The sequence below is a fragment of the Lissotriton helveticus genome, chromosome 7 (assembly GCF_964261635.1).
Source record: "Lissotriton helveticus chromosome 7, aLisHel1.1, whole genome shotgun sequence".
Taxonomy (NCBI): Eukaryota; Metazoa; Chordata; class Amphibia; order Caudata; family Salamandridae; genus Lissotriton; species Lissotriton helveticus.
The window spans coordinates 331,631,181-331,655,953 of NC_136068.1; the positions used below are offsets into that span (position 1 = coordinate 331,631,181).

Genomic DNA, 24,773 nt, shown 5'->3' on the forward strand with positions numbered 1-24,773 from the left:
ATGCATTCCTTTCTAGATTAGACAAATTATATTTTAGATGTTTTTGGTTGAGTTGATATAAGTCGTGTATTATTGTCTCATGGAGGTTTTGTTGAATGGTTAGCGGTTTGGTTCAACCGCAATGGTCACGCACCTTTTGGAGCGCCTACAACCTGGGGGAAAGTAAACCGCTTTTATATATATATATATATATATATATATATATATATATATATAGAGAGAGAGAGAGAGAGAGAGAGAGAGAGAGAGAGAGATGGGTAGATAGATAGATATCATGCTACAGCTCTCCCTCAACAACAGTGATAAATACCATATTTTACTCTGCACATCTGCACTTTTGTTAACCAAAGGTATTTAATCAAACACAAGATATCAGGGGTTACAATTGTGCAGAATTGCTAAATTACACTGAAGAGAGCTTGTGACTATTAGGGGAGTTGTTTCCCTGTTTAAAGGTCTTGTTACATGCATTCTGTGAGGTAATAAAATATGTTTTTCTAATTTCAGTTGTTCTCTGCTGTGATTATAAACTCGAAAGCTCGAAACTGACTTTTACACTGTAGTAATGTGTGAATGTAGGTTCATTAGTACATTTGCTCTAAATAACATTTGTTATTGGACCTCATTTATTTTCACTGGCATGGCATACAAGCTTGCATGCCATGAATGTTCATCCTCTTTTACAATATTTATGTTGGCCACACCTTACTGTATCACCTCCTAGTTTATGTTTCTGTACTAAAAGAGATTATTGTAATATTATGTATGGCTCTCATAGAGTGCCTCAATACCTTATTTCAGTTTCCTAAAGTCATAACTCCTTCGTATGGCATCACAACGTTTGATAACAAAACTGGTTATCAACTGTTGTGAAGTCATAATGGTTTTCCAGGCCGGGTGACAGGGTTCTCTGAGAGCCTTTCAGTGTAGCTCTATCTGTCTGCTTTGCCAGAAAGCACAGCTGCAGGAGGGGTAAGGCAGGTAGGGAAGGTAGTGTGTTTTGGTTAAGGATAGCAGGTAAGATATTTATTTTACACCATTGCATCAGGAAGGAGAGAGCATATCATGTATAGCTCTCCCATTAGCCTCTGCCCCTGTGCATTAGTTGAAGGCAGGGGCAGATGTTTTGGGGGCCATACGTAACATAACATTATAGATGGGTAACAGTGAATTATGAAGATACTTTTCGCCTCGGGGTTCTGAGGGACATCATTGACAGCTCGAGCTTCACTCTCGTCTTTTTGACGTCACTCAGAACCCCTCAATGAAAAACATCCCCATAATTCACTGTTACCCAGCTATAATTCTATATATGTACTGGAACTGGTCTGATGTATGGAGATTCTTTTTAAAATCCTTTGACTGCTAAATGAATAGGTGAAAACATATATATAATAAATAAGATAAGATTGAGATGAATATGAACAATATTGTATAGGAATAATGAGATATGGATCACTATAATCATTATTATTGACAGTAAAAGACTGATATTAACAGTAAAGGTTGTAGAATACTTCTGTTACTACTGTATAAATCTCCGAAGATGGCACTGGTACTGCTCTATGGTTATTCTTATTTTCACTAGCATTAGCCCATATGCAGTGAAGGACACATAAGCTCTGCATTATTTTAGAGTACTTAATGCTCCGTCACTGATACGCATCTCACTGCACTCACTGCAGCAGTTGCTGCCCTATCATGGCTGACCTCCCTCTTGCAGTCACTGCAGCACTCACAGACCATTGCTGCTGCCTACCCCCCCCCCACACACACACACACTGCAACAACTGCAGCATTGATTTCTTTGTCAATGTTTCTCAGGTCCCTCTCAAGGGAGGGTAGCCAGGTCTCTTGCCCAAAGGCCCTGCATTGAATGCGGCCCCACCTTTGTGGAACAGCACATCTTTAGGTTTCACTTTTATGTGTTTAAAGGCAGACCTAAGGCCTTGCCAATACCGTGGGTGATGTTCCTTTCTATTTTAGCAGCAGGCCGTATGTAGCGTACACCAGTGCATGCACAAACTATGGAAACACTAAGGGGGTCATTGGGATTGCGGGCGAACTTTGTCCGCCCGCTACCCTATCGGGAAACGGGACCGCCCACCATAAGGGCGGGGGTTCCGTGGGGTCAATTAGGATGCGCCCGCCACAGTGGTTGGCACATCCTGCATTCCTGTCATTGTGGCGGGCGGTGCACTCAGCACCGCCCGCCACAATGCCAGGAAGGCATGTTGTGCACTTCCATGCACAACATGGCAGGCACTGCGGGATGCCTGCTATGTTGTGCATGGAACTGCTGGGGGGTACCATAGGTGCCTCCCATGTGCACCCCCCACCCTCCCGAGTACCTGGGGGCTTGCAACAGGCCCCCGCAGTCTAGTCCCGCAAGCCTTTCCGTGGCGGCACCCATGTTAATATGGCTGGCGGTGTCTAACAGACACCGCCACCATATTAAACCCTTTTCCCCTCGGTCAACTCGTTGACCGGGCGGAAAAGCGGCGGACGGTCTGTCCGTCTGCCGCGGTCCCACCGCCATAGTAATATGGCGGGGGAAATGGGTGGTGGGCAGGGTCGGATCACGGGCGGATCACCACCACCATGTGGGCGTTGGCGATCCGCCCGTGATCCTAATGGGCCCCTAAGTGTGGTGAGTTTTAGACAAATCTGTACTAAAGGCAAGCAATGCAAGGCTAATTCAGAACATCTCAGTGTGGGAAAGCCTTGCATGGTCTGTAGTTTAGAGCCCTGAATACAAACCGCACGACTAATATGGAACCTCTCAGTGGCAGGGCTGTGACGGGCCTCATCGTAGAGAAGTATATTCCCAAAATAAGCCCCCCAAGTTTGTTGTATTGCCTGACTCTTTTTCAACAAATCAGCATGCAGTATAATAAGAGCGCTCCAATGCGTACAGGAGAAATGTCTCTGATGAAGTGGTACGTTGGCCACAGAAACGCGTCAGGCAATACAACAAACTTGGATGGCTGGGGCCGGCTCAACCGTGATGCCAAATGGCAGACGCACTGTTGAGTGCATCTTGAGAAGCAATTGTTTTTAACTTCATTTATTTATTGCATTTCTTACACATTTGTACTCTTTGGTGGCACTTTATGTTATTGGCACTTGCACTTTTATGATGATGATGAGTAGACTTTGAGGGTCAGGAAGGCCCACTTGGGCATAATTGATTTAACATCTAGCACAATCAACAGCTCAAGATGGTTATGTACAGATGGGTAATTTCCACTTTTGAAAAGGTTGTTATTTAAAGAACTTTTTATTGTGTATTTTACGCAATTAATGGTTTTTTACATATTTTGCAACTATTTAAATATTTATTTTTATGGATGCATATTTATTGATATTATATCAATCTGCTTGTGAATGTATTTTGCATCTATTAATTCACCATTACATGCAGTCAATAGTGCTAATGTTTTAACAGACTTTTCTATGTCTATCATTGATTTAGTCATGAGTTTGTTGCACTGTCACTTTAAATGAAAGCAAAATATGATGACGCGCGTCATGTGATCAAGGCCTTTGGATGGCCGAAACGTGGGCACACAGCAAAATAAAAAACAGCACCAGCAAATTGGGTCCACATCATCTTTTTCCTGGGTCAAGGGACGTGTGTGTGAGATGAGGAATTTGAATATATATATATATATATATATATATATATATGTATAGTTCAAAGGGTTGCCATATACTGGCGTGCTTCCTAATCGCTGGTGGTGCCTGAAAAATAGCGCCTCCGCCAGCGCTAGACATATTCAAAGACTATCTCCCAACGTTCATTACAAGAAAGGGAACCGGCACTCGATGTCAGGGGCTTGGAACCTGTTTATTGAGTCAGTTCACCCCAGGTGCTGGAACACCAACGAGAGACGCATTTCAGCAGTTAAACTGGCTTTATCAATCTAAAGTGTGCCATATAGGTGCTCAATTTAAACATTCACAACCATGAACATAAAAAATGCACTTCCTTAGGCAGCAAGGTATATTACCAAATCGGGACATACATGGAGCTTTTCAGAAATAAAACATTGTTTTTACAGTTAGCCAGTGTTAACACTGATAATATAAAGCTCAAAGTGAACTCCTATGAACCTTTCAATCAGTCCATCTGAGCTTTATTTCTGAAGCTAACATCCATTTAATTCCGCAGTCCCTGCATGCATCAGATTGGTATTTGCAAAAACCGGACTGATTTATTGGTGCATAGTATTTATCATATATACAGTTTCTCTTTTTCTTTTCCATATATTTTGTATATTTATTCATATCATTCAAATTGTAAGTTATTATTAACTTTATTGTACTTATGATGAAATTCTCAAAATGTCAATAAAAAATTATAACACAAAAATAAAAACCGGACTGGAATATCCTTTAAGTCCTCAGCTGCGAAGGTAGCATTTACAAGTTGTGTACTTCAACCAATTAACATGTACTAAAATCCTCCATTTAAAACAAAGTTATTTATATCAATCCCACCTTTCGGATTGATTATAGAACACCTGTTATGCAGAACATGTCTTTAATGTTCGAGGGGAAATCCACTCTCGTAGTTTGTAACAATGTCTATTTCTTCATTCAGCATTCCATGATGTATGCACTCACGAAAAGGTGGCTGTAAAGTTCAACTTTAATTCCTGCATCTGGTGTGACTTGATGCGACAATCAGTGCTGAGTTCCTCTGACCTAACCGTCCGGCCAGTGCCATTGCAGTGCCCAGCTCCAAACAAACTCTGGCTGACTCCTCAATTGATTAGAATGTGAGAACAGCGCTGTCCTGTGTCTCTGCTTTATTGATGAAATTTTTTTCATTTGGAGTGTGGACGAAGAGTCAGCCAGAGGTTTTGTAAGTAAGCTGAATATCAACACATGTAGTTTAATCTTTACTGAACATTCAGTAAAACATCTATTGACTTTCTGGATGTACAAGTATCCATTAATGGGAGGACACTGGAGACAAAACTGATCAGGAGAAAAACGGCAGGGAACAGTATATTAAGTGCAAACAGTGCGAATCCCCCTAACCTTATTTATAGTATCCCGTATGGGGAGTTGCTGCATGCAAAACGCAACTGTAGCACAGAGACAACATTTAATGTGGAGAAAGAGATCATGTGCAAACGTTTCAGAGAGAGGGATATAGCAAAAAGACTATCGAACAAGCAAGCAAGAGAGTAGATGAGGTCAGTAGGAATGAACTATTACATCCAGTAAGACGGGATGAAAATACAGAGACTACGAGATTCATAACCACTTTTTCAGGTCAGGCACAAGAGGTGCGCAAAATATTAACCAGACATTGGCATGTCTTGCGTACAGATGAAAGCCTTAAGAAGAGTTTAAACAGCAATCTTCAGATCACTTCTAAAAAAAGCAGATCGCTGCGTGATAAATTGAGTCAGATCCTAATTACTGCAAGCGACAATGCAAAAATCAGTGGTAGTCCAGGCTTTCGATGTTGCAAAAACTGTAAAGCCTGTAATGATAGTATTGACTGTACTAAGTTCATAATAATGAACTCAAACGGAGAATTCATGATTAAGAAACGTTTTACTCATAACACCAGCTATTGTGTATATGCTCTGATTTGTCCCTGTAAAAAGTTCTATATAGGGAACATGATACATTGTGCAAAAAAAAAGTGTTGGAGCATGTACGTGCCATTAGACATAACAATAGACAATATCCGGTGGCACAGCATTTTTTTGATTGTCTTTTTCAGAATGAAAGGCTGCTGAAAATGATGGTGATTGATGCAGTACTACCTAATTCAAGGAGTGGCAATCACAAATTGTTATTAAGTAATTTTGAATCAAGATACATTATTGATTTTGAAACACCGTTACCGAAAGGGTTGAACTCGAGTGAAGAAATGGCTATCCATCGGCATGGTTAAAAAAGTAAAAGGATAAGGTGTTATAAGAGCAGTTTCGATTCCGGAGGCTTTTGTAGTTTGTTGTTTTAACCCCTTGCGTGCAGCCGTCGGCCAACGGCCGACGCAGCCCCACCCACTCTTCAGAACTCCCACACCGTGGCGGAAAAACCGCCGCGGTTAAGGCGTTAAAACACAATGGTTTTAGTTTTTTCACACAGGTGCAGGCACTGTTTACTTTCATCTTTGCAGTGATGAATGTGGACAATTCCCTATCATCGAATATTATTTTTCAGGAACTGGCCATAATGACTACTAAATCATACAAATGTTAATTATTCTAGTGACATAAACATTGGTAGGTGGTCTGCACACCATATTTTTCATTATTTTCCATTTCATTAGTCTAAACATTTTTTGCCAATTGCGTGCGTCCCTGGGTTGTGCAAGCCCGAATGCACTAATACTAAGTAAGAACATGCGGGGAGCACCTTGTATATTTATTTAATTGTTGAGTACTGAACATCAGATTGCTTGTATTTAGATTTTTTTTTTAAAACGAGTCTATAAAAGAGGATATTGGTATTTTTTGTAAATAACGTATGATTATAAATTATCCATTCACAGTTACCCCTGACGAAGGGCTGGATTTTAGCCCGAAATGCATTGGGTTTGAAGTAAAATAAAAGAATGCTGCTCTGAACCACTCAGTGTATGATGATCTTATTTTCCGAAAGAAGTCTGGATGGACACATGGAAATACGAGAAGTTTTTGAAATACAGTACGATAAATGTGTGGATGCGATGAATACCACGATAACAATATGACAAGCACCCATGATGAATTTTTGAATAAATTGAGAAGAAGTTGAATGATTTAAAAATAGAGTTGGATATTGCATCCTCGTACGCAGTGCACCTGGGAGAGGGGCGTGTCACCACGCGCTCCCCGCATGTTCTTACCAATTATTCTAGTGAGCCATATCACCTTCAAGCCCACTGGGGCTGGATAATGTAAATATTAACACAGTATAAACTGATTAATAATGTTCACGATTATATATTTGTGTAATGTAGGAATGTATTTATATATTGGTCATGTTAGGATGGGTTGTGACTTATTGATTACATTTGCCCCCTGGGGCAGGATTGATGTTAAAGCACTCTTCGAGTACAGTGTTAGTTGCACAAATGCTATCAGCCGAATCAAGGCTTGGTGATAGTGTAACATGGAGCAAGTACCTGTCCACAGTTATGTAATGGGGCAGGAATGCTATTCAATTAACAAACTCTTGCACAGTTAAACATGATATATTGGAATTCTTTGGTCAACATTTAATAGCTACAGAGGAAACTCATGAAAAGCAAATACTAACTTTCAAGATAGGCATTAATTAAAAAATCAAAAATTGTTTTTGTCAATAGTTCAACATTTATTAATTAAAAAATAAATACATCTAAAATCATGATATCTTGTACACAAGGAAAAAATAACAAAACACAGGTCCTGAACAATAATCTGAAAAACACTATTCGCAAAGAATACCTAACATATATGTATAGACACACAGCTAAAAATATAAAATTATATTTCATAAATCATATTAAATTAAAAAACTTTAATACTTCAAACATTTGAATGTTACTGAACATATCAAACAAAGTGGCATGACATCATATAGTCTCTCGACGCGCGTTTCGGCGTTCCAACAAACGCCTTCCTCAGGAGCCACACAAGTACACTAAAATATACATAGAAAAGAAAAAGCACATATAAGCACATATTTCAACAAATCTCTCACAGTCCTCCACTGTTACTTCCAACCTGTCTACAATTTGTCAAGTTATTGTTATTGTGTACTTTTACCATTCATTCTCGGAATCCAAGAAACAAGAATCATTAACACTTTTAATTATATTCAAACATTTAAACATCTAAGCAATATTATCCTTCTACACAAAGTTTCATGTCCTCTTTCGTGTGTAGCCATCTCTATACGACAACTCATAAACTAGATAAAACTGAGCACAGATTCATAGTTACTAAATAACTTTTTGAGCAGTTGTTAAGCGGGTTACTATAGAAGGGGTTTATTTGGATGTTAAGAATATGGCCAGCACCGAAGGGGTGTAATCTACTACTATAGTGGAGGGTATTAAGCAGGTTAATCTTCAGACATGGAGGATTAATACCTAAAACAACCACACTTCTAGGTGCTTTCCTATATTAACATCTCTTTTTAATGTGGTGATCTAGAGATGTAAAGAAATTAGAATGCTTTTCTTATATTTTTGAATCCGTAGAGAATAGCCTAGACGTGTCCCTTTTGAAGATTAGCGGATTATCAGACAAGGGGACTCGAGCGGTGTTACTATCATCGACACCAACGATCTATGATCCTAGTAAGTAGATTGGTTCTAAGAAACGCTAACTACTAGGAAACTAACAAACGCATCTCTAGATCACCACATTAAAAAGAGATGTTAATATAGGAAAGCACCTAGAAGTGTGGTTGTTTTAGGTATTAATCCTCCATGTCTGAAGATTAACCTGCTTAATACCCTCCACTATAGTAGTAGATTACACCCCTTCGGTGCTGGCCATATTCTTAACATCCAAATAAACCCCTTCTATAGTAACCCGCTTAACAACTGCTCAAAAAGTTATTTAGTAACTATGAATCTGTGCTCAGTTTTATCTAGTTTATGGGTTGTCGTATAGAGATGGCTACACACGAAAGAGGACATGAAACTTTGTGTAGAAGGATAATATTGCTTAGATGTTTAAATGTTTGAATATAATTAAAAGTGTTAATGATTCTTGTTTCTTGGATTCCGAGAATGAATGGTAAAAGTACACAATAACAATAACTTGACAAATTGTAGACAGGTTGGAAGTAACAGTGGAGGACTGTGAGAGATTTGTTGAAATATGTGCTTATATGTGCTTTTTCTTTTCTATGTATATTTTAGTGTACTTGTGTGGCTCCTGAGGAAGGCGTTTGTTGGAACGCCGAAACGCGCGTCGAGAGACTATATGATGTCATGCCACTTTGTTTGATATGTTCAGTAACATTCAAATGTTTGAAGTATTAAAGTTTTTTAATTTAATATGATTTATGAAATATAATTTTATATTTTTAGCTGTGTGTCTATACATATATGTTAGGTATTCTTTGCGAATAGTGTTTTTCAGATTATTGTTCAGGACCTGTGTTTTGTTATTTTTTCCTTGTGTACAAGATATCATGATTTTAGATGTATTTATTTTTTAATTAATAAATGTTGAACTATTGACAAAAACAATTTTTGATTTTTTAATTAATGCCTATCTTGAAAGTTAGTATTTGCTTTTCATGAGTTTCCTCTGTAGCTATTAAATGTTGACCAAAGAATTCCAATATATCTATTGTCCCTGTCGCTGGAGTTGACAACGCCAAATCAGGGGGTCCTTGTTTGTTTGACATTAACAGTTAAACATGATCCATAAGCATTACTGTACTAAAATGGCCGCTATTGACCCGTAACGCGGTAATAATGGATTTAATTGTACAACCGTTATGGGGCTTTTAACATGTTTTGGATTCGGTTCTTTTTATGCGCAAACATGCATTAGATGGATTATATATACAAGTGATAACACATTATTTATTATGACAAATATAATTGTTGAATAATGTTAAAATGGCCGCCGTATTATTCCCTGCTTTAAACACTAGATGTGGGGAAAGTCCATTGTTGATGGTAATAATGTGAAAACATTCAAAATGGCAAATGCAAACTTTGTTTATTGTGGCCGTGAGCAAGGTGTAAAGCCGAAAAGCATCATTTTATACCATTAAAATTTATGTGAAGCATTGTAGGAGTGCCTGAGGACTTTCTTCTGAATTGGAGCAGGAGCTGCCTAATATATATATATATATATATATCAACAACAAAAGCGAGGTCCTTCCGGGATCTCCTCCCTCGTCAGGTGGCGTCTCAAATTCGGTGGACCACGCCGACCGAAAAATGAATTTCAACAACCAGTTTGCTTGAAAGGCAAAAGACGCACTCAGGAATACTGCAGCAGATAGAATTTATTGCCCAGTTAACACGCTACGCGTTTCGACAATATTGTTTGTCTTGATCACATATATATATATATCTAGGCTCAGTGGGGTAACCAATACAAGCAGCACTCGAACACGGCTTAGCTTTCCCCCAATTAAAGGGTTTTATTGGTATGAAGACAGCTTTACTCAGTTTATTATACCAAGGCACACGACCACAGCCTTACGTGTTTCATTTTCACTTCCTCAGAGGCATTGGTCAAAAGAAGCATGTCGGGCCACGCCTCCCTTTTTAAAACAAATCATATGCTGATATTCAGCTACTCCAATGAGACTGTATGTAAGGGTTTTCTGGGAAGTGTAGTCCGTTAATAAAGTCCACAAATGGATGCCTCTTGGATTAATGCCGATTAAAAGCTCCCCATGAGCCCAGAGGAAAGGTGTGCCGCTAAATCCACAAGGCGCGTTTCATTTCCGAGACACATATTGAGACTCCATGACCCCCTGAATCCGTGGGGTGGTGCTGCTAAGCGGCTGGACCGCCGCTTTGATAAATGAGGCTCAGTGGGGTATCTAATACAAGCAGAACTCAAACATAGCTTAGCTTTCCCCCAATTAAAGCTTTTTTTGGTATGCAGCCAGCTTTCCTCAGTTCATTTTCCCAAGGCACACGACCACAGCCTTACGTGTTTCGTTTTCACTTCCTCAGAGGCATCGGTCGAAAGAAGCATGTCGGGCCACGCCTCCCTCTTTAAACCAAATCATATGCTGATATTTAGCTGCTCCAATGAGACTGTATGTAAGGGTTTTCTGGGATGTGTAGTCCGGTAATAAAGTCCACAAATGGATGCCTCTTGGATTAATGCCGATTAAAAGCTCCCCATGAGCCCCGAGGAAAGATGTGCCGCTAAATCCACAAGGCACGTTTCATTTTCGAGTCAGACATTGAGACTCAATGACCCCCTAAATCCGTGGGGTGGTGCTGCTTAGCGGCTGGACGGCCGCTTTGATAAATGGAGGCTCAGTGGGGTATCCAATACAAGCAGCACTCGAACATGGCTTAGCTTTCCCCCAATTAAATCTTTTTATTGGTATGCAGACAGCTTTCCTCAGTTCATTAACCCAAGGCACACAACCACAGCCTTATGGGTTTCATTTTCACTTCCTCAGAGGCATCGGTCGAAGGAAGCATGTCAGGCCACGCATCCCTTTTTAAACCAAATCATACTCTGATATTCAGCTGCTCCAATGAGACTGTATGTAAGGGTTTTCTGGGATGTGTAGTCCGTTAATAAAGTCCACAAATGGATGCCTTTTGGATTAATGCCAAATAAAAGCTCCCCATGAGCCCCGAGGAAAGATGTGCCGCTAAATCCACAAGACACGTTTCATTTCCGAGTCAGAAATTGAGACTCCATGACCCCCTGAATCCGTGGGGTGGTGCTTCTTAGCAGCTGGACGGCCGCTTTGATAAATCGAGGCTCAGTGGGGTATCCAATACAAGCAGCACTCGAACACGGCTTAGCTTTCCCCCCTGCGAACATTCGAGAGTCACACTCTGCATCTCTCATGTATAACCAGGGCACACCACTCCATCCACGCTGAGAAATCCATTGCGCTGAGGATCCACATCGTCCGCGGCAGGGCGCCCTCGCGTTCAGAGCGGACCGCAAAATATTCAATACGAAAGGGTGCTCCCAAATGAAGGCACCACACGTGGCGTGCTTTTTCAATCCTTTTATTGATCGGCTGACTGCAGGCCATGCAAACTCGTTGTTACAGCAGAGTAAATGTGCCAATTCACAGCCATACGCGTTTTGGGCATTCTCCGGACCTTTGTCACTGGCCCTGACCAGTGAGACATGAGGGATGTAGAGTGTGACTCTCGAATGGTTGCAGTGAACCTACTAAAGGATTGAAAGACTCGTAGGATAAAAGCAGACTTCCACTATGGGCTTTATTAATGTTGGACTCAAAAGACCAAAATGCATCTGTGGCACACGACCACTGTGGTGGGACTATTAAAATCGCTGCGAATTCGGCGTCACTGTTTGTTGTCTGCTTTTTCACAGCCAAGGCCAGTGCCAAAGGGCTGGAGAATCCTCATATGGAATATATATCGTAATGGCGGCTGGCTGGCTGAAAAATAAAGCACTCTGAGTGAGCCACAGAATTTGGGTCTGCTTTTCGTCATTTTACTAAGGCAGGAGCCTTGTCCTGGTGGTGAGTTACTTTCATATATATATATATATATATATATATATATATATATATATATATATATATATATATATATATATATATATATATATATATATATAGTCACTGAAAAAACTACTGGTTTCGGGGACGTTATAGTTAGAACTTAGCATTTAAGAATCCTTAGAAATTCACGGAAAAAAGAAGGTTACAGGGATGTCATCAGTGATGTCACTGACAATGTCATGAGTGATATAATATGTGAGGTCTTAAGCAATGCATTGCGGGTGTGCAGGTTATAGTTAGCTCAGCTAACTTTAACGGCTGTATTACTCTGGTTTTGTACAAGGGAAATGTCAGCTTATCTATAACGTCCCTGTAACCTTTGTTTTTTTTCTGTGAATTTCTAAGGTTTTTTAAATGCTCATTTCTAACTATACCGTTAGTTCCCCCTGCAGCACTCTCTGCCCCTTCAATGCAGTCACCACAGGGCTCACTTCTCAGCCATCACTGCTGCCCCTACTGCGCTCAGCTCTCCTTCCCTGCTACACTTACTGTTCCTTATCTGTTGCCCTCACTACTGCAGTCTATATAAGACTTTCTGCGGCTTGTTTTCAGCTTTCCAAATGTAGTCAGGGCTCCGTTATTACTGCCACCAGCTCTATTTCTGTGTTGCCCAGTCAGTGCCTAATTTGTGCCTTATTTACTGGTACTCCTCAATGGCACTTAATTCTTAACACCATTACTTGTGTTATGACAGTCAGCCACATGGTGGCGCTCTCTGACTATTTTCAGCAGAGAACGTAAGTTTTGCAATTCAGTATACACTAGAAATAGCAGTGCGTCCAGGTCAAGGGCGCGGGGATTTTGCGGTAACGGCCTGCAGGGGGCGTGGGTGAGGCAGACTGAAGTTGCATCCTATGCCATACATTGGGCTCTGGTACATTTTTTTTAGAAATAAAATACTGCCTGCCCTTCATTCGTCACTCACTGCTGTTTATCTGCTGCACGTACAACAGTGCTCACTGCACTACTAACTGCAATTGTCACTGCAGTAAATACTGATCCAGTCCTCATTCGCCAGACAATCCCACTTAAATAACATCTTTATTTTTTTTTAAACATGTCTCCGTAATAATGTATGCCTCGAGTTGGCTGAGAGATCATAGCAAAGTGTTAGCAGGTTTTGCAAGCCTCATACCAAAGTAAGACAGAAAAAGATACTGCACAGCCATCCACCCCCCCCCCCCCCCCCAATCACCCCCCTTCAACCTGGTCTGTTGTAAAAACCCAGGGCACGAGTCGGGGTACCACGCGGGTGGACGGCATCCCCCCACTTATTTCCGAGGGTTTTTCAGGGTGGACGCCGTCCACCCTGCTAAATCAAAACCACGTCCACCATTAAAAAAACGGGAGCGCGGCGCGCACAAAGTAAATAAAGCATTTCCGTAATTTGAACCGGGCACAGCTTGCCCCCACCTCCCTTCTTGACTCCGAGGCTGTATGAAAGCTCCGACCCCCAGCAGCAGCAGCACTGTAGAGGCACAGCGGGATGGCAGCCCTCACACCTCCAGCCCTTGATGAGCTGTTAAGAGGTGCGTGAAGGTGACAGAGGGAGGTGCTGCAGGTTCAGGAGCAGGGCATCCATTCGCATGCAAACAGCCCTGAATGCGTCTTGTATCTGCTATTTAGAGGGGGGCTCACACATTCCATTTCTACCCAGGGCCCCAAACATCCTAGACTCGGCCAGATTACACCCCTGATTACACCGAGGCAGCACCTGCTTCTCTTCACCGAGCTTAATTACTGTCCCTAATTTGTAAGCAAACCTCGGTTCTTCAAACATGCATAATGTAATACAATAAAGAAATGGCACAATCGCACCCACACTGATGAACAAAGTATGGAGGACAATCAGTTCAATCAGTTCTCTTAGAGTATCTTCTGTAAGTACTGTATATCACAGTGGGGAATGGCATTTTGGACATAGAGCCTGTCTTCTAGTTGTCTTGTGCAGGAGGGAGCGAGAAGCCCAAGATGATACTAGAATACTGCATGCCCACCCTGGTGGATCACCTTCCCTCTCCTGTGATGACTCCTGCTCCTGTCCCCCCATGTTGTGGCTCCAGTCCACCCCCGCCTGTGATGGCTCCTGTCCCCCATGTGGTGGCTCCAGTCCACCCCCGCCTGTGATGGCTCCTGTCCCGCATGTTGTGGCTCCAGTCCACCCCCGCCTGTGATGGCTCTTGTCCCCCCCTGTGGTGGATCCTGTCTCCGCCCTGGGTGGCTTCTGTCCCAGTCCTGGAACGGCCCCTGCAGCGAGGGTGAAGTTCTTGACGGGCCTCTTCTCAAAAGGGCTCAGCTCAAAATTAATATGGAAAGGTGGGCGAGTGAGTAAGTGAAGGGATGTGTGAATGGCTGGATGAATTAGTGAAAGGGTGAATGGATGAATGAAAGAGTGAATACATGGATAATGAGAGAGGATGGATGGATTGATGAGTGAGGGGAAGGATGGAGAGAAAATGTAAATAGCTGGATGTATGGGTGGAAGGGTAGCTGGATGATGGATGAGGGGAAAGATGGATGAGGAGAAGGATGAGGGATGGAGGGGAAGGATGGATGAGAGGAAGGATAAATGGATGAGGGGAAGGATAAATGGATGAGGGGAAGGATAAATGGATGAGGGGAAGGATAAATGGATGAGGGGAAGGATGGATGGATGGAGGGGAAGGATGGATGGATGAAGGGCAGGATAGATGGATGGGATGGGTGAGGGGAAGGATGGATGAAAGGAAGGATGGATGAAGGGAAGGATGAAGGATGGATGGATGAGGGGCAGGATAAATGGATGGGATGGATGGATGGGTGAGGGGAAGGATGATGGATGAGGAGATGGATGGATGGATGGATGGAGGGGAAGGATGGATGGATGAGGGGCAGGATAAATGGATGGGATGGATGGATGGGTAAGGGGAAGGATGGATGGATGAAGGGCAGGATAAATGGATGGGATGGAAGGATGGGTGAGGGGAAAGGATGGATGGATGACAGGAAGGATGGATGAGGGGATGGATGGATGGATGACGGGAAAGGATGGATGATGAGGGGAAGGATGGATGGATGGGTGAGGGGAAGGATGGATGAAAGGAAGGATGGATGAGGGGAAGGATGGATGGATGACGGGAAAGGATGGATGATGAGGGGAAGGGTGGATGGATGGATGGATGATGAGGGGAAGGATGGATATATGGATGGATGATGAGGGGAAGGATGGATGGATGGATGATGGGGTGGGTGAAAGGATGGATGATGAGGGGAAGGGTGGATGGATGGATGATAAGGGGATGGATGGATTGATGATGAGGGAATGGATGGATGATGAGGGGGTGGGTGAAAGGATGGATGGATGATGAGGGGAAGGATGGATGGATGGATGGATGATGAGGGGAAAGGATGGATGGATGATGAGGGGAAGGATGGATGGATGGATGGATGATGAGGGGAAAGGATGGATGGATGATGAGGGGAAGGATGGATGGATGATGAGGGGGAAGGACAGATGGATGGATGGATAGATGATGAGGGAAAAGGATGGATGGATGATGAGGGAAAAGGATGGATGGATGATGAGGGAAAAGGATGGACGGATGATGAGGGGAAGGATGGATGGATGATGAGGGGATGGATGGATGGATGATGAGGGGAAGGACGGATGGATGGATGGATGGATGATGGGTGTGTGAAAGGATGGATGGATGGAGAGTGGGTGAAGGGATGGATGGATGAAAGGATGGATGGATGGAGAGTGGGTGAAGGGATGGATGGATGGATACGTGGGTGGGTGAAAGGATGGATGGATGGATGGATGGATGATGAGTGGGTGGGTGGATGGATGGATGGATGATGAGTGGGTGGGTGAAAGGATGGATGGATGAGTGGGTGGGTGGATGGTGGATGGGTGAAAGGATGGATCAGTGGATTGGATGGTGGGTGGGTGAAAGGATGGATGAGTGGGTGTGTGGATGGTGGGTGGATGATGGGGGGTAGGTGGATGTGTGAAATGATGGATGGATGGATTGATAAGTGCAAGGGTGAATGAATGGACATATGAGTGAAAGGGTGGGTGTAAGTATGGATGAGTGAGTGAAAGGGAGAGTAGATGGACAAAAGGATGAATAGATGTGTGAAGGAGTGAAATGATAGATGGATGAGTGATAGGGGCAATGGATGGATTCATGAGTGGATGAGTAGATGGATGGATGGGTGGGTGGATGGATGGATGGAAGGAAGGAAGGCTAAGTGAAAGGGTCGATGGAGAGAGAAAGGGAGGATGGATGGATGACTAAAAGAGTGGATGGGTGGAAGGATTAGTAAGTGAAAGGATGGCTGGATTGGTGAAAGGGTAAATGGCTGAATGGATGAGTGAATGGATGGATGGGATGAAGAGTGGATGGATAAGTGTACAGATGGATAGGGTGAAAGGGTGGATGGATAATGGAGGATGAGTGAAAGGATGGATGAGGGGATGGATGAAGGGATGGATGAGTGAAATGATAGATGGAAGGATACATGATGGATAGGTTTGCAAATGGTTGAATACTTTTGGAAATGGCTGGGCTTACTTATATACTATTGCACAACCTCTGATGTGTCTGTAAAACGTACCTATTGTCCTAAAGTTTTGTCCTGAATTTTGACCTCCTGTCCTGAATTTGTGTCCTGAATTTTGACCCTTTGTCCTGAATTTTTACACTCACCGTCCTGAATTTGCACCAATGCCAGTTGGTCACCCTAATTCTTTGTGCGGTAGAACCAAGGCTCTTTAACACAGCAGCATGAGAGTGACGAGAGAGAAACCTGGCAGAGTGCTGCCAAAGAGCTCTCCCACTCAGAATATTTCATTATTCAAGTGATCGTGAACAATTAAGGGTAAACTGAGATGTGAAAAACTAAACACAATGCGATGCGGCTGCACGAGACTTGAGGAGTTAATTAAGTATTAGTACTAGCAAGTGTGCTGTAAGTTAAATGAAAACATTTTACATGCACTGTGCGCCTCGTGCGTGTAGAATCAGAGTCCCACTAGACCCGGCCCTGCCAATTAAGTGCCGGCGCTAAGCACTGGCACAAATTACGCCCTGCATTGAACAATTGACACCAGGCTACAAAATGTAAGTAGTATGATGGTGTACCCTTGTGTGTTCTTCCGTGTGTCGCTGTTTCCACATGGAATGTTTAATGATGACAGCAACGCCCCCTTCTAGTTTGTGTTGTTGGTCTGAATTGTATAATTTTGTGGAATGGGGAGGTGTAGGATGGTGCTGGATTGTTCATTTAAACATGACTCCATGATGACGTCTGACTTGGCATTACGTATGTCAGTATATTTTTAATTTAGGCTCAATCCTGTCAGTGTTTGGATAATTGCACTACTGGATAGGGGGGCACAAAGTTTTGCAAAGGTTCTGCCCGCTTTCTTCAAGGGGTCCCCACAAAATGACATCATGAGCTAGGCCCACCACGATTTTATAGTAAGTAGTCTCTGTAAAGGGGGAAACAACCATTACAATGCATGAGTCATAATCGGCCCTTTTTTTAGGAACTATCACAAAAATAAACAGTATTAATACAAAGTAAAGCAATGTTTATATTTTGTTGCACTGAAGTAAATTAAGGCAAATAAGTCAAACTAAAATATACCAAAACTAAATACATTTCCTAAAATAAATAGAAATAAATAAATCTGCTAAAATAAATACAATGGCCAGTTAATATATCTAAAATTTAGGCATTGACCCAAGCTAATGCCCCGGCAGCTCCATTGTCTTCAGCCAAGATTCCCAATGTTAGACTAATGTTCTGATTTGTTACCTTTGCTGCAAATTGTAAAGCGTTCTGATATCCTTCGGGATCAAGTTCGCGCTATATAAAACTTTATAAATAAAATAAATAAATCTAGCCACAGCTAGAGAGAGGCAGCTGGGACAAAACTATTTAATACAGAGTCGCTAGTTTACAATAGGTGGGGAGATAACATATAACACTCATCAATAGAATAACGTGAATATGGAGCCCTACTGTGTGTAATAGTCATTATCGAGTGTGGGAAGCAGCCTCTCTGGGAACCTGTAATGTATACTAAATCTTGCAGTCAAACTTTCCTGTAGCGTTTTGAAAATGTGTTCATGTCACCTTCGCCAAACTTCATCCACATTTGGGCTGCTAATTCCTCCATGCAGGGACCTTAAGTCACAGGCTTAAGTACCAAGCAGCTTCAATTGTTAAATCTTGCATTATATGCAAATGATAGATCTGCCTTACATGTGATGTCACTTCCTGCTGTGATGTCACTTCCTGTTGTGATGTCACTTCCTGTCGTGATGTCACTTCCTGTCGTGATGTCACTTCCTGTGACCACGCCTACCTTGGAGAGTCCCCCCACTTCTTTTTTTAGGACTTGTGCCCTGTAAAAACCACTAGGCGAGGAATAGCTGGGGCACTTCGAAACTGCGGAAGCAGATGTTTCTGCGTAAAACACATCTTGGCTCCATGCGGACGTGGGACACATCGGACATTTTGCACAGATTTTGGACATTTTGGAAACTACCCACAGATGTTAGATCTCTGGCAGAGTTTTCAGGAAGTGGGAATGTGTGTAGAAGCCTCAAAAAGAAACGAGAAATGACTGGAGCCAACATGGCGCCTACTGCACAGACCAGCACTGACTGAGCACCTCTTTAACGCTAATAGCTGCTCAGGAGAGACGCGGGAATGACTGAGCAGCAAGCACCTGAATTGTAATTCTCTTCCAGAAAGCCGCCCAGCCCAAGCTAGTCAGTCACTCACTGAGTCCCCTCTCCTCTATGATCAACAAGGCCAGCGGTATTTTCCGAATGATTGTGACTTCATGGCACTTGGAACAATTTCCACCCTCTGCCGCATAATGTGCAGTTATCGACAGAAGAAAGGGTTCTATCTAATCTAAAACGGTGTAAAAGATAAAGGTGCCACAGGTGGTGGTGTTGTTGGAGGACACTTTGCAAATGTTAACAGGTCGCAGTGGTACTAATGAGGTGAATAGTTTTCCCCGTCGTAATTTGCATGTATTCAAATTAAAAAAATATCAAAATGATATAGTCACAGAACGTGCGGCATCGTGCCATATAGTTTGCATTTTCTTACCGTATAATTTAGACAACCATGTAACATAATGTGGTCTTCCTTTACCACATAATTGCAGTGGCCCTGTTTATAGATGAATGCAGCAGTCCTGTGTGCTCTGCCATGTGTAAAATGTTGCAAAGGGCGATTGAGGAGAGATGTGTGTATGTTCTTGTATCACATGCCTCAAGTTAATAGGACACAAAAAGGCCATGGGTGTGAGTGTGTGTGAGTGTGAGAGAGAGAGAGAGAGAGAGAGAGAGAGAGAGAGAGAGAGAGAGAGAGAGAGAGAGAAAGAGAGAAGAAGAAACGTGAGAGAGACTTTTACATCAGGAATTGCAAATTGTTGCTGAAGACATGTGAGTGCAAGGGTACAGGGTCCCACCATATTTCGATGTGTACGTTCCACACATTCAGGAATGTTAGAAATGAATTAATTAAGGGAAACGTGATTAATTGTTCTCATTATTATTGGTCTTGATCAATTTCGTTTCTCAAATGATACGTTTTTTACAGAGTTTTAAAATTCTATCAGCAGATAGATATTCGGGTATTTTTCAGAAGATTTCGATTGATAGGAGTGAAATGGTGTAAGGTTGATGATACACAAGTGTCTGGGCAAATCCTCCTGTGGCGTCACACCCCGTGGAATGGTGGCTGTGGGGCATTCTGATGTGCACGGGGTTTCATTTTATTTATTTCGATTTCTGAAAAGCGATCTCTACCCGTGAAATGGCTGTTCGTTCGTGCGCATCACAATAAACTACCATTAGGTCTAGATGTCGCACAAATGTCTTTGATCTTACTCAGGGTCGTTGGAGACAAAAAATGCACTCTGTGTTTTAAGTTTATATAAAAAATTCACTCGAATGCTGTCATTATATATTTAGCATCGTTTACTCATCACATTCTTCTTTGTTACCTGCATTGAAATGTGAACACTGCATTGAGCTGCTTAGAATAGTATCAGCCTTATTTGAAGCCATGGTGATTGCGCCACAAATATAAACCATTCAAATTGATAATCAGGCGTTATGTATGGAAGACAGTGGCAACGTTTTTTTGTTTTTTTTTTAACCCATTGTTCATCAACGGGTGCCTGTGAGGTCCATTTAGAATGCAAGTCTAGAGTGAAATCACCATTTGGTGTCACCCTCAGACCCAGCGTCCATTTTGTAACTTGAATCATATGCGCATTGAATGAACATAGTATGCGTGAAACTTGGGGGAGGGGCCGGATGAGAGAAGGAAGCATTTCTCCTACACTACCCCTCCCACCTTTCACCACCATCGACCATCACCCAACGGCACTTTGGCATCCAGAGTCTGCACGCCGCCATTTTGATATATCTGCAGTACCGACATTAAATGGCATAAGGAATTCTCTAGAGTAGGCGAGGGGCGGGGCGCTGTACAGAAAATGCATTCCGCGTATATTACAATGTGATATTTAAATTGAATGAATGGATGGACGTATGGAAACACAGACGGGCGAGAGGAGTGAATGCCTGAATGACTGCTGGGCGGATGTGTGGATTGGTGCATATATTGGGGGAACAGCAGACAGGTACACAGGCTTAGGTTTTTAATAATACAACTGCAAATACATCTAGTATTTAAATGTTGGCAACTAAAGGGTAAAATGTGTGTAACGAAGACAAGTGTGTAAATATAGAGAAACAGTTACATGCATACGTATTTATGAAGAGATGTCCCCTTACACACGCGAGCCAGAATAAAAAATGCTAATTATTAAAACTATTTACAATAATCTATGTCACTATAAAATTCTTTGCCATATCGAAACGTTATTATTTCGTTCCGTTACCGAGTGCTTTGTGTTGAGATTCATGCGATCTCACGCAAGCATTTACTCATTGAAAGTGCTTCGTTTTACCAGTGAATTTATTCGATGCGCGGAGCTATTTCGGAAACTGCGAGGCGTGTTGTCTATTTGGTTGGAAAATCGCCTAGGAGAATGCGTTGTCCGCCTGTGGTGGGGGCCAGGGTGATGGCCACCACCCGTTTCATTTGCTCCCCATGAGGCCTCAAGGCTCACCTGTGAGCGAGCACTTGAAGGCAGACAAATATGAAAACTGCTATGGTGTGCAGTGCAGAGGACGTGACGGTGCGCAGGAATATTCGAGGCGATTTGGTCTGCGCTTCTCTAGTCAGACGGCGGTTGTTCTTAGCGCCTAGAGACCCACGGTGGCATATCTACTCGACTCATCGTGAACACCTGCAAGGGCATCGGAGATGCTAGAAGAGGGGGGGGGGGTCTCGTGGTATCCTAGTCCTTGTGTGGAGGGGTGTGTCTGGGGGGGGGGGCGGAGGCACGAGAGGGGATGGGGAGGGGAAGCGGTAGCTCAGGTATGGCCAAGAAGCCTGCCCCACCTGCTTGCCATTGCAGAGTAGCCTCTAACGCTCCTCGGTGAGCGGGTGGACGTCCGCACATGGGAGGGGCGCAGCCCCGGGCACAAATAGAGCCTGGATGTATCTGTGTGACACCCGCCTGCCACAGGGTGAGGGGTCGTGTAGGCTGGCCTCTACTCCCCTCACAGTCCTTGGGTAAAATGCGGGGTCTCGGTGGTGGCGGGTGCCCATGAGGGCACAGCGCCGAGCACGCGCACGGACATGACATGGTACCTGTTGCCATCTCATCTGGACAGGACCAGGAAGGGGGAGTGGGGGCGTAGTTGGTCTCGTTCAAAGCCCTGATTGTGGAGGAGTATTGTGCTGGCTCTAAGAGCGCACCTATATATAGTGTCTTCAAGGGCCCCACGGGTGGGGTGATTCAACCCCTTGAGTGGTGGATTAGCCACGTGACACCTGCAGTGCCCCGTGGGCGAGGGTGGGTTGAGGTGTTAGACCTGGGGGCACGTGCGTGGCTCAAGATGTAGGGTGATGAAGTGTTGGGTTGACCCTGGGGGCACATGCCGGTTCTCGGGAGGGGGGAAGGGGGGGGGGGATCAATGAAGAGCATACAGGGACACGTAGAGGGCCCCACAAGGCACTTGATAAAATAGGCATAGGCTTGAGGGCCCCAGGAGAGTGATAATGCGACAGGCCTGGGACGAAATTACAGGGACCTTGTTGGGTGAGACTTGGTCTATTGGCCCTATGAGGCTCGCCAAGGGCTGCAGGAGAGAGAAGAAATGATAGGCCTAGGAGGAAAATACAGGGGGCCCATGTTGTGGGTGGTGTGGCCCTGAAGTTCATGCAGGGGTGGGCTGATGTGTTCGGCTGGCCGTAGGAGCAGGCACAGGACACCTGAAGCGATGTAATTTGGTAAGCCTAGTAGGAACATGCAAGGCCCCCATGTTGGGACGGTGTGTTCGGTTGGCCCCGGTGCTCATGCGTGGCCCCAGGGGTGGGCTGATGTGTTCCGTTGGCCCCTAGAGCAGGCGCAAGGGCCCTGATGCGAGATAATATGGTAGACATAGTAGGAGCATGCAGGGCCCCCATGTTGGGTGGTGTGTTCTGTTGGCCCCAGTACTCAAGCGGGGCCCCAGGGATGGGATAATGTGTTCGGTCGACCCCCGGTGCTCATGCGGGGCCCCAGGGGTGGGATGATGTGTTTAGTTGGCCCCGCTGCTCATGCGGGGCCCGGGGGAGGGATGATGTGTTCCGTTGGCCCCAGTGCTCATGCGGGGCCCCGAGGATGGGATGATGTGCTCGGCTGGCCCCCGGTGTTCATGCGGGGCCCGGGGGTGGGATGATGTGCTCGGCTGGCCCCGGTACTTATGCGGGGCCCCAGGGGTGGGATGATGTGTTCGGTCGGCCCGGTGCTCATGCGGGGCCCCAGGGCCAGGGTGGGATGATGTGCTCGGCTGGCCCCCGGTGCTCATGCGGGGCCCTGGGGTGGGATGATGTGCTCGGCTGGCCCCCAGTGCGCATGCGGGGCCCCTGAGGTGGGATGACGCATCTGCTCGGCCCTGAGGGCACAGCGCCCTGCTCATGCAGCGGGCACCTACCTGGATGGCATTGGTGACATTCCAGCCCGCCTCCCAGGCGGTGATCTTGGGCTTCCCTTGGGAGGACAGCTCCGAGCACAGCCCCTCGTCCTTGGAGCCGGAGGGCGGCGGACCCGTTCCGTCCCTCTGGTAGTGGAAGTCCCCCTCGGCGGTGGGATCCCCTCCGGCACCGCCGTCCCCGCCGCTGCCCTCTCCCTTCAGGATGTCCATCTGCAGCCCCTGCCGGTGGTCCACGTCCAGGTCGTCGCAGTGCGCGAATCCCACCGCCTCCTCGTCGGTGGCCGCCTGGAAGCCCATCCTGGCGAACATGCCGCTCACCTTGGCCTGGGACTTGTTGGAGACCGTGGTGGCCACGTTGGAGATCTTGCTGCGTATTAAGGTCGCCATGGCTGAGCCTGCTCCCTGCTCCGCCGCCCTCTCCGGGAATCTGACGGCGCTCCCCTTGCTGTGGGCGGGTGGTCCTCGACAAATCTATCTCCACTCCCTACTGGATGCAGGCCGTTTGACCTTCAGTGTTCCTTGGAGCATGACACCATGCCCTGAGAGGACTAGGAGCCCCGCGCCACCATTCTCACTCCCTCTTCTCTCACCTTGCATAGGTCGCAGGGTGTGACCCCTGGAAATGATGTCAGGACTCCTTTTAGGGGTGGACTTACTCGTGCCCTTGGGCCTGCGGCAAGGCAGTTGACAGTTACTGGTGGTTTTTCCTGTAGTTGATTGCTGCTGTCCTGTCTGGTGTGGTGGTTGGATTTGTGGTATGCGTGGCTGGTTTCCAGCTGGTGGTTAGCTGCGGGATGCAGGAGCTGTGTCCTGGGGTGTCTGCGGTTGGTCCCGGGTTGCAAGGGATGCCTCCTGCGGTATGTGCGCCCGGCCTCCTGTTGCAGGTCGCTGTTGGGCTGCAGGTGGCTCGGCCCTCAGGTTTGTTGCCGGGCTCCCGTCGTGCCCAGGCGGCTGGGGGTGGCTGCGGGCTCTCCTGGCCAGGCTGCCCAGGCCCCTCTCGCCCTCTCTCAGCCGCAGACCCAGCTCGGTTGGTTGCCTTCAGAGCGAGCGGTGCCAGTGCACTGCAGAGGAGCCCGGGGGGAGCGCGGGAGAGGCGAGGGGGGCGGGGACCACGGGGCTGCCAATGCTAGTCTCTTCCCCCGCACTCCGCGTCTCCATCCCAGAAACTCCATCCATCAACTGCAACATTTTTTTATTTTTTTTTAGAAAAAAAAATGCAGAGGACTGCTGCATTTCTGAGGGAGGCGCTTCCAATCTCAGCGGGGGCCCTCCCCGCCTTTTTTTTTTCAGTCGACGCAGCACCCGCATCCGTTTAAAGCCATCCGAAGTCGAGCGTCCTTGCAGGGTCCGCAGTGCTTCGTGTCTGTTCGAAAACGAAATAAAAAAAAACAAAAATAATCAAAAAACAGTCCCACGGTGAACGTACTATCACCCAATATGTCAATCGAAACGAACTTACTGAAGAGAATCAGAAACTAACAGATAGAAGAC

At 44.9% G+C, this 24,773-nt stretch overlaps 1 protein-coding gene across 1 annotated transcript in view; it reads right to left on the reverse strand.

Moving 5' to 3' along the window:
- Positions 1–24,336, reverse strand: part of SLC32A1 (solute carrier family 32 member 1) — a 76,918-nt gene extending 52,582 nt beyond the window's left edge. Inside the window, exon 1 of the mRNA XM_078652141.1 lies at positions 23,283–24,336. Coding sequence (XP_078508267.1) covers positions 23,283–23,669 — 387 coding nt within the window. The 5' untranslated portion in view covers positions 23,670–24,336. The remainder of the gene's footprint in view (positions 1–23,282) is intronic.
- Between the last annotated feature and the right edge of the window lie 437 nt (positions 24,337–24,773).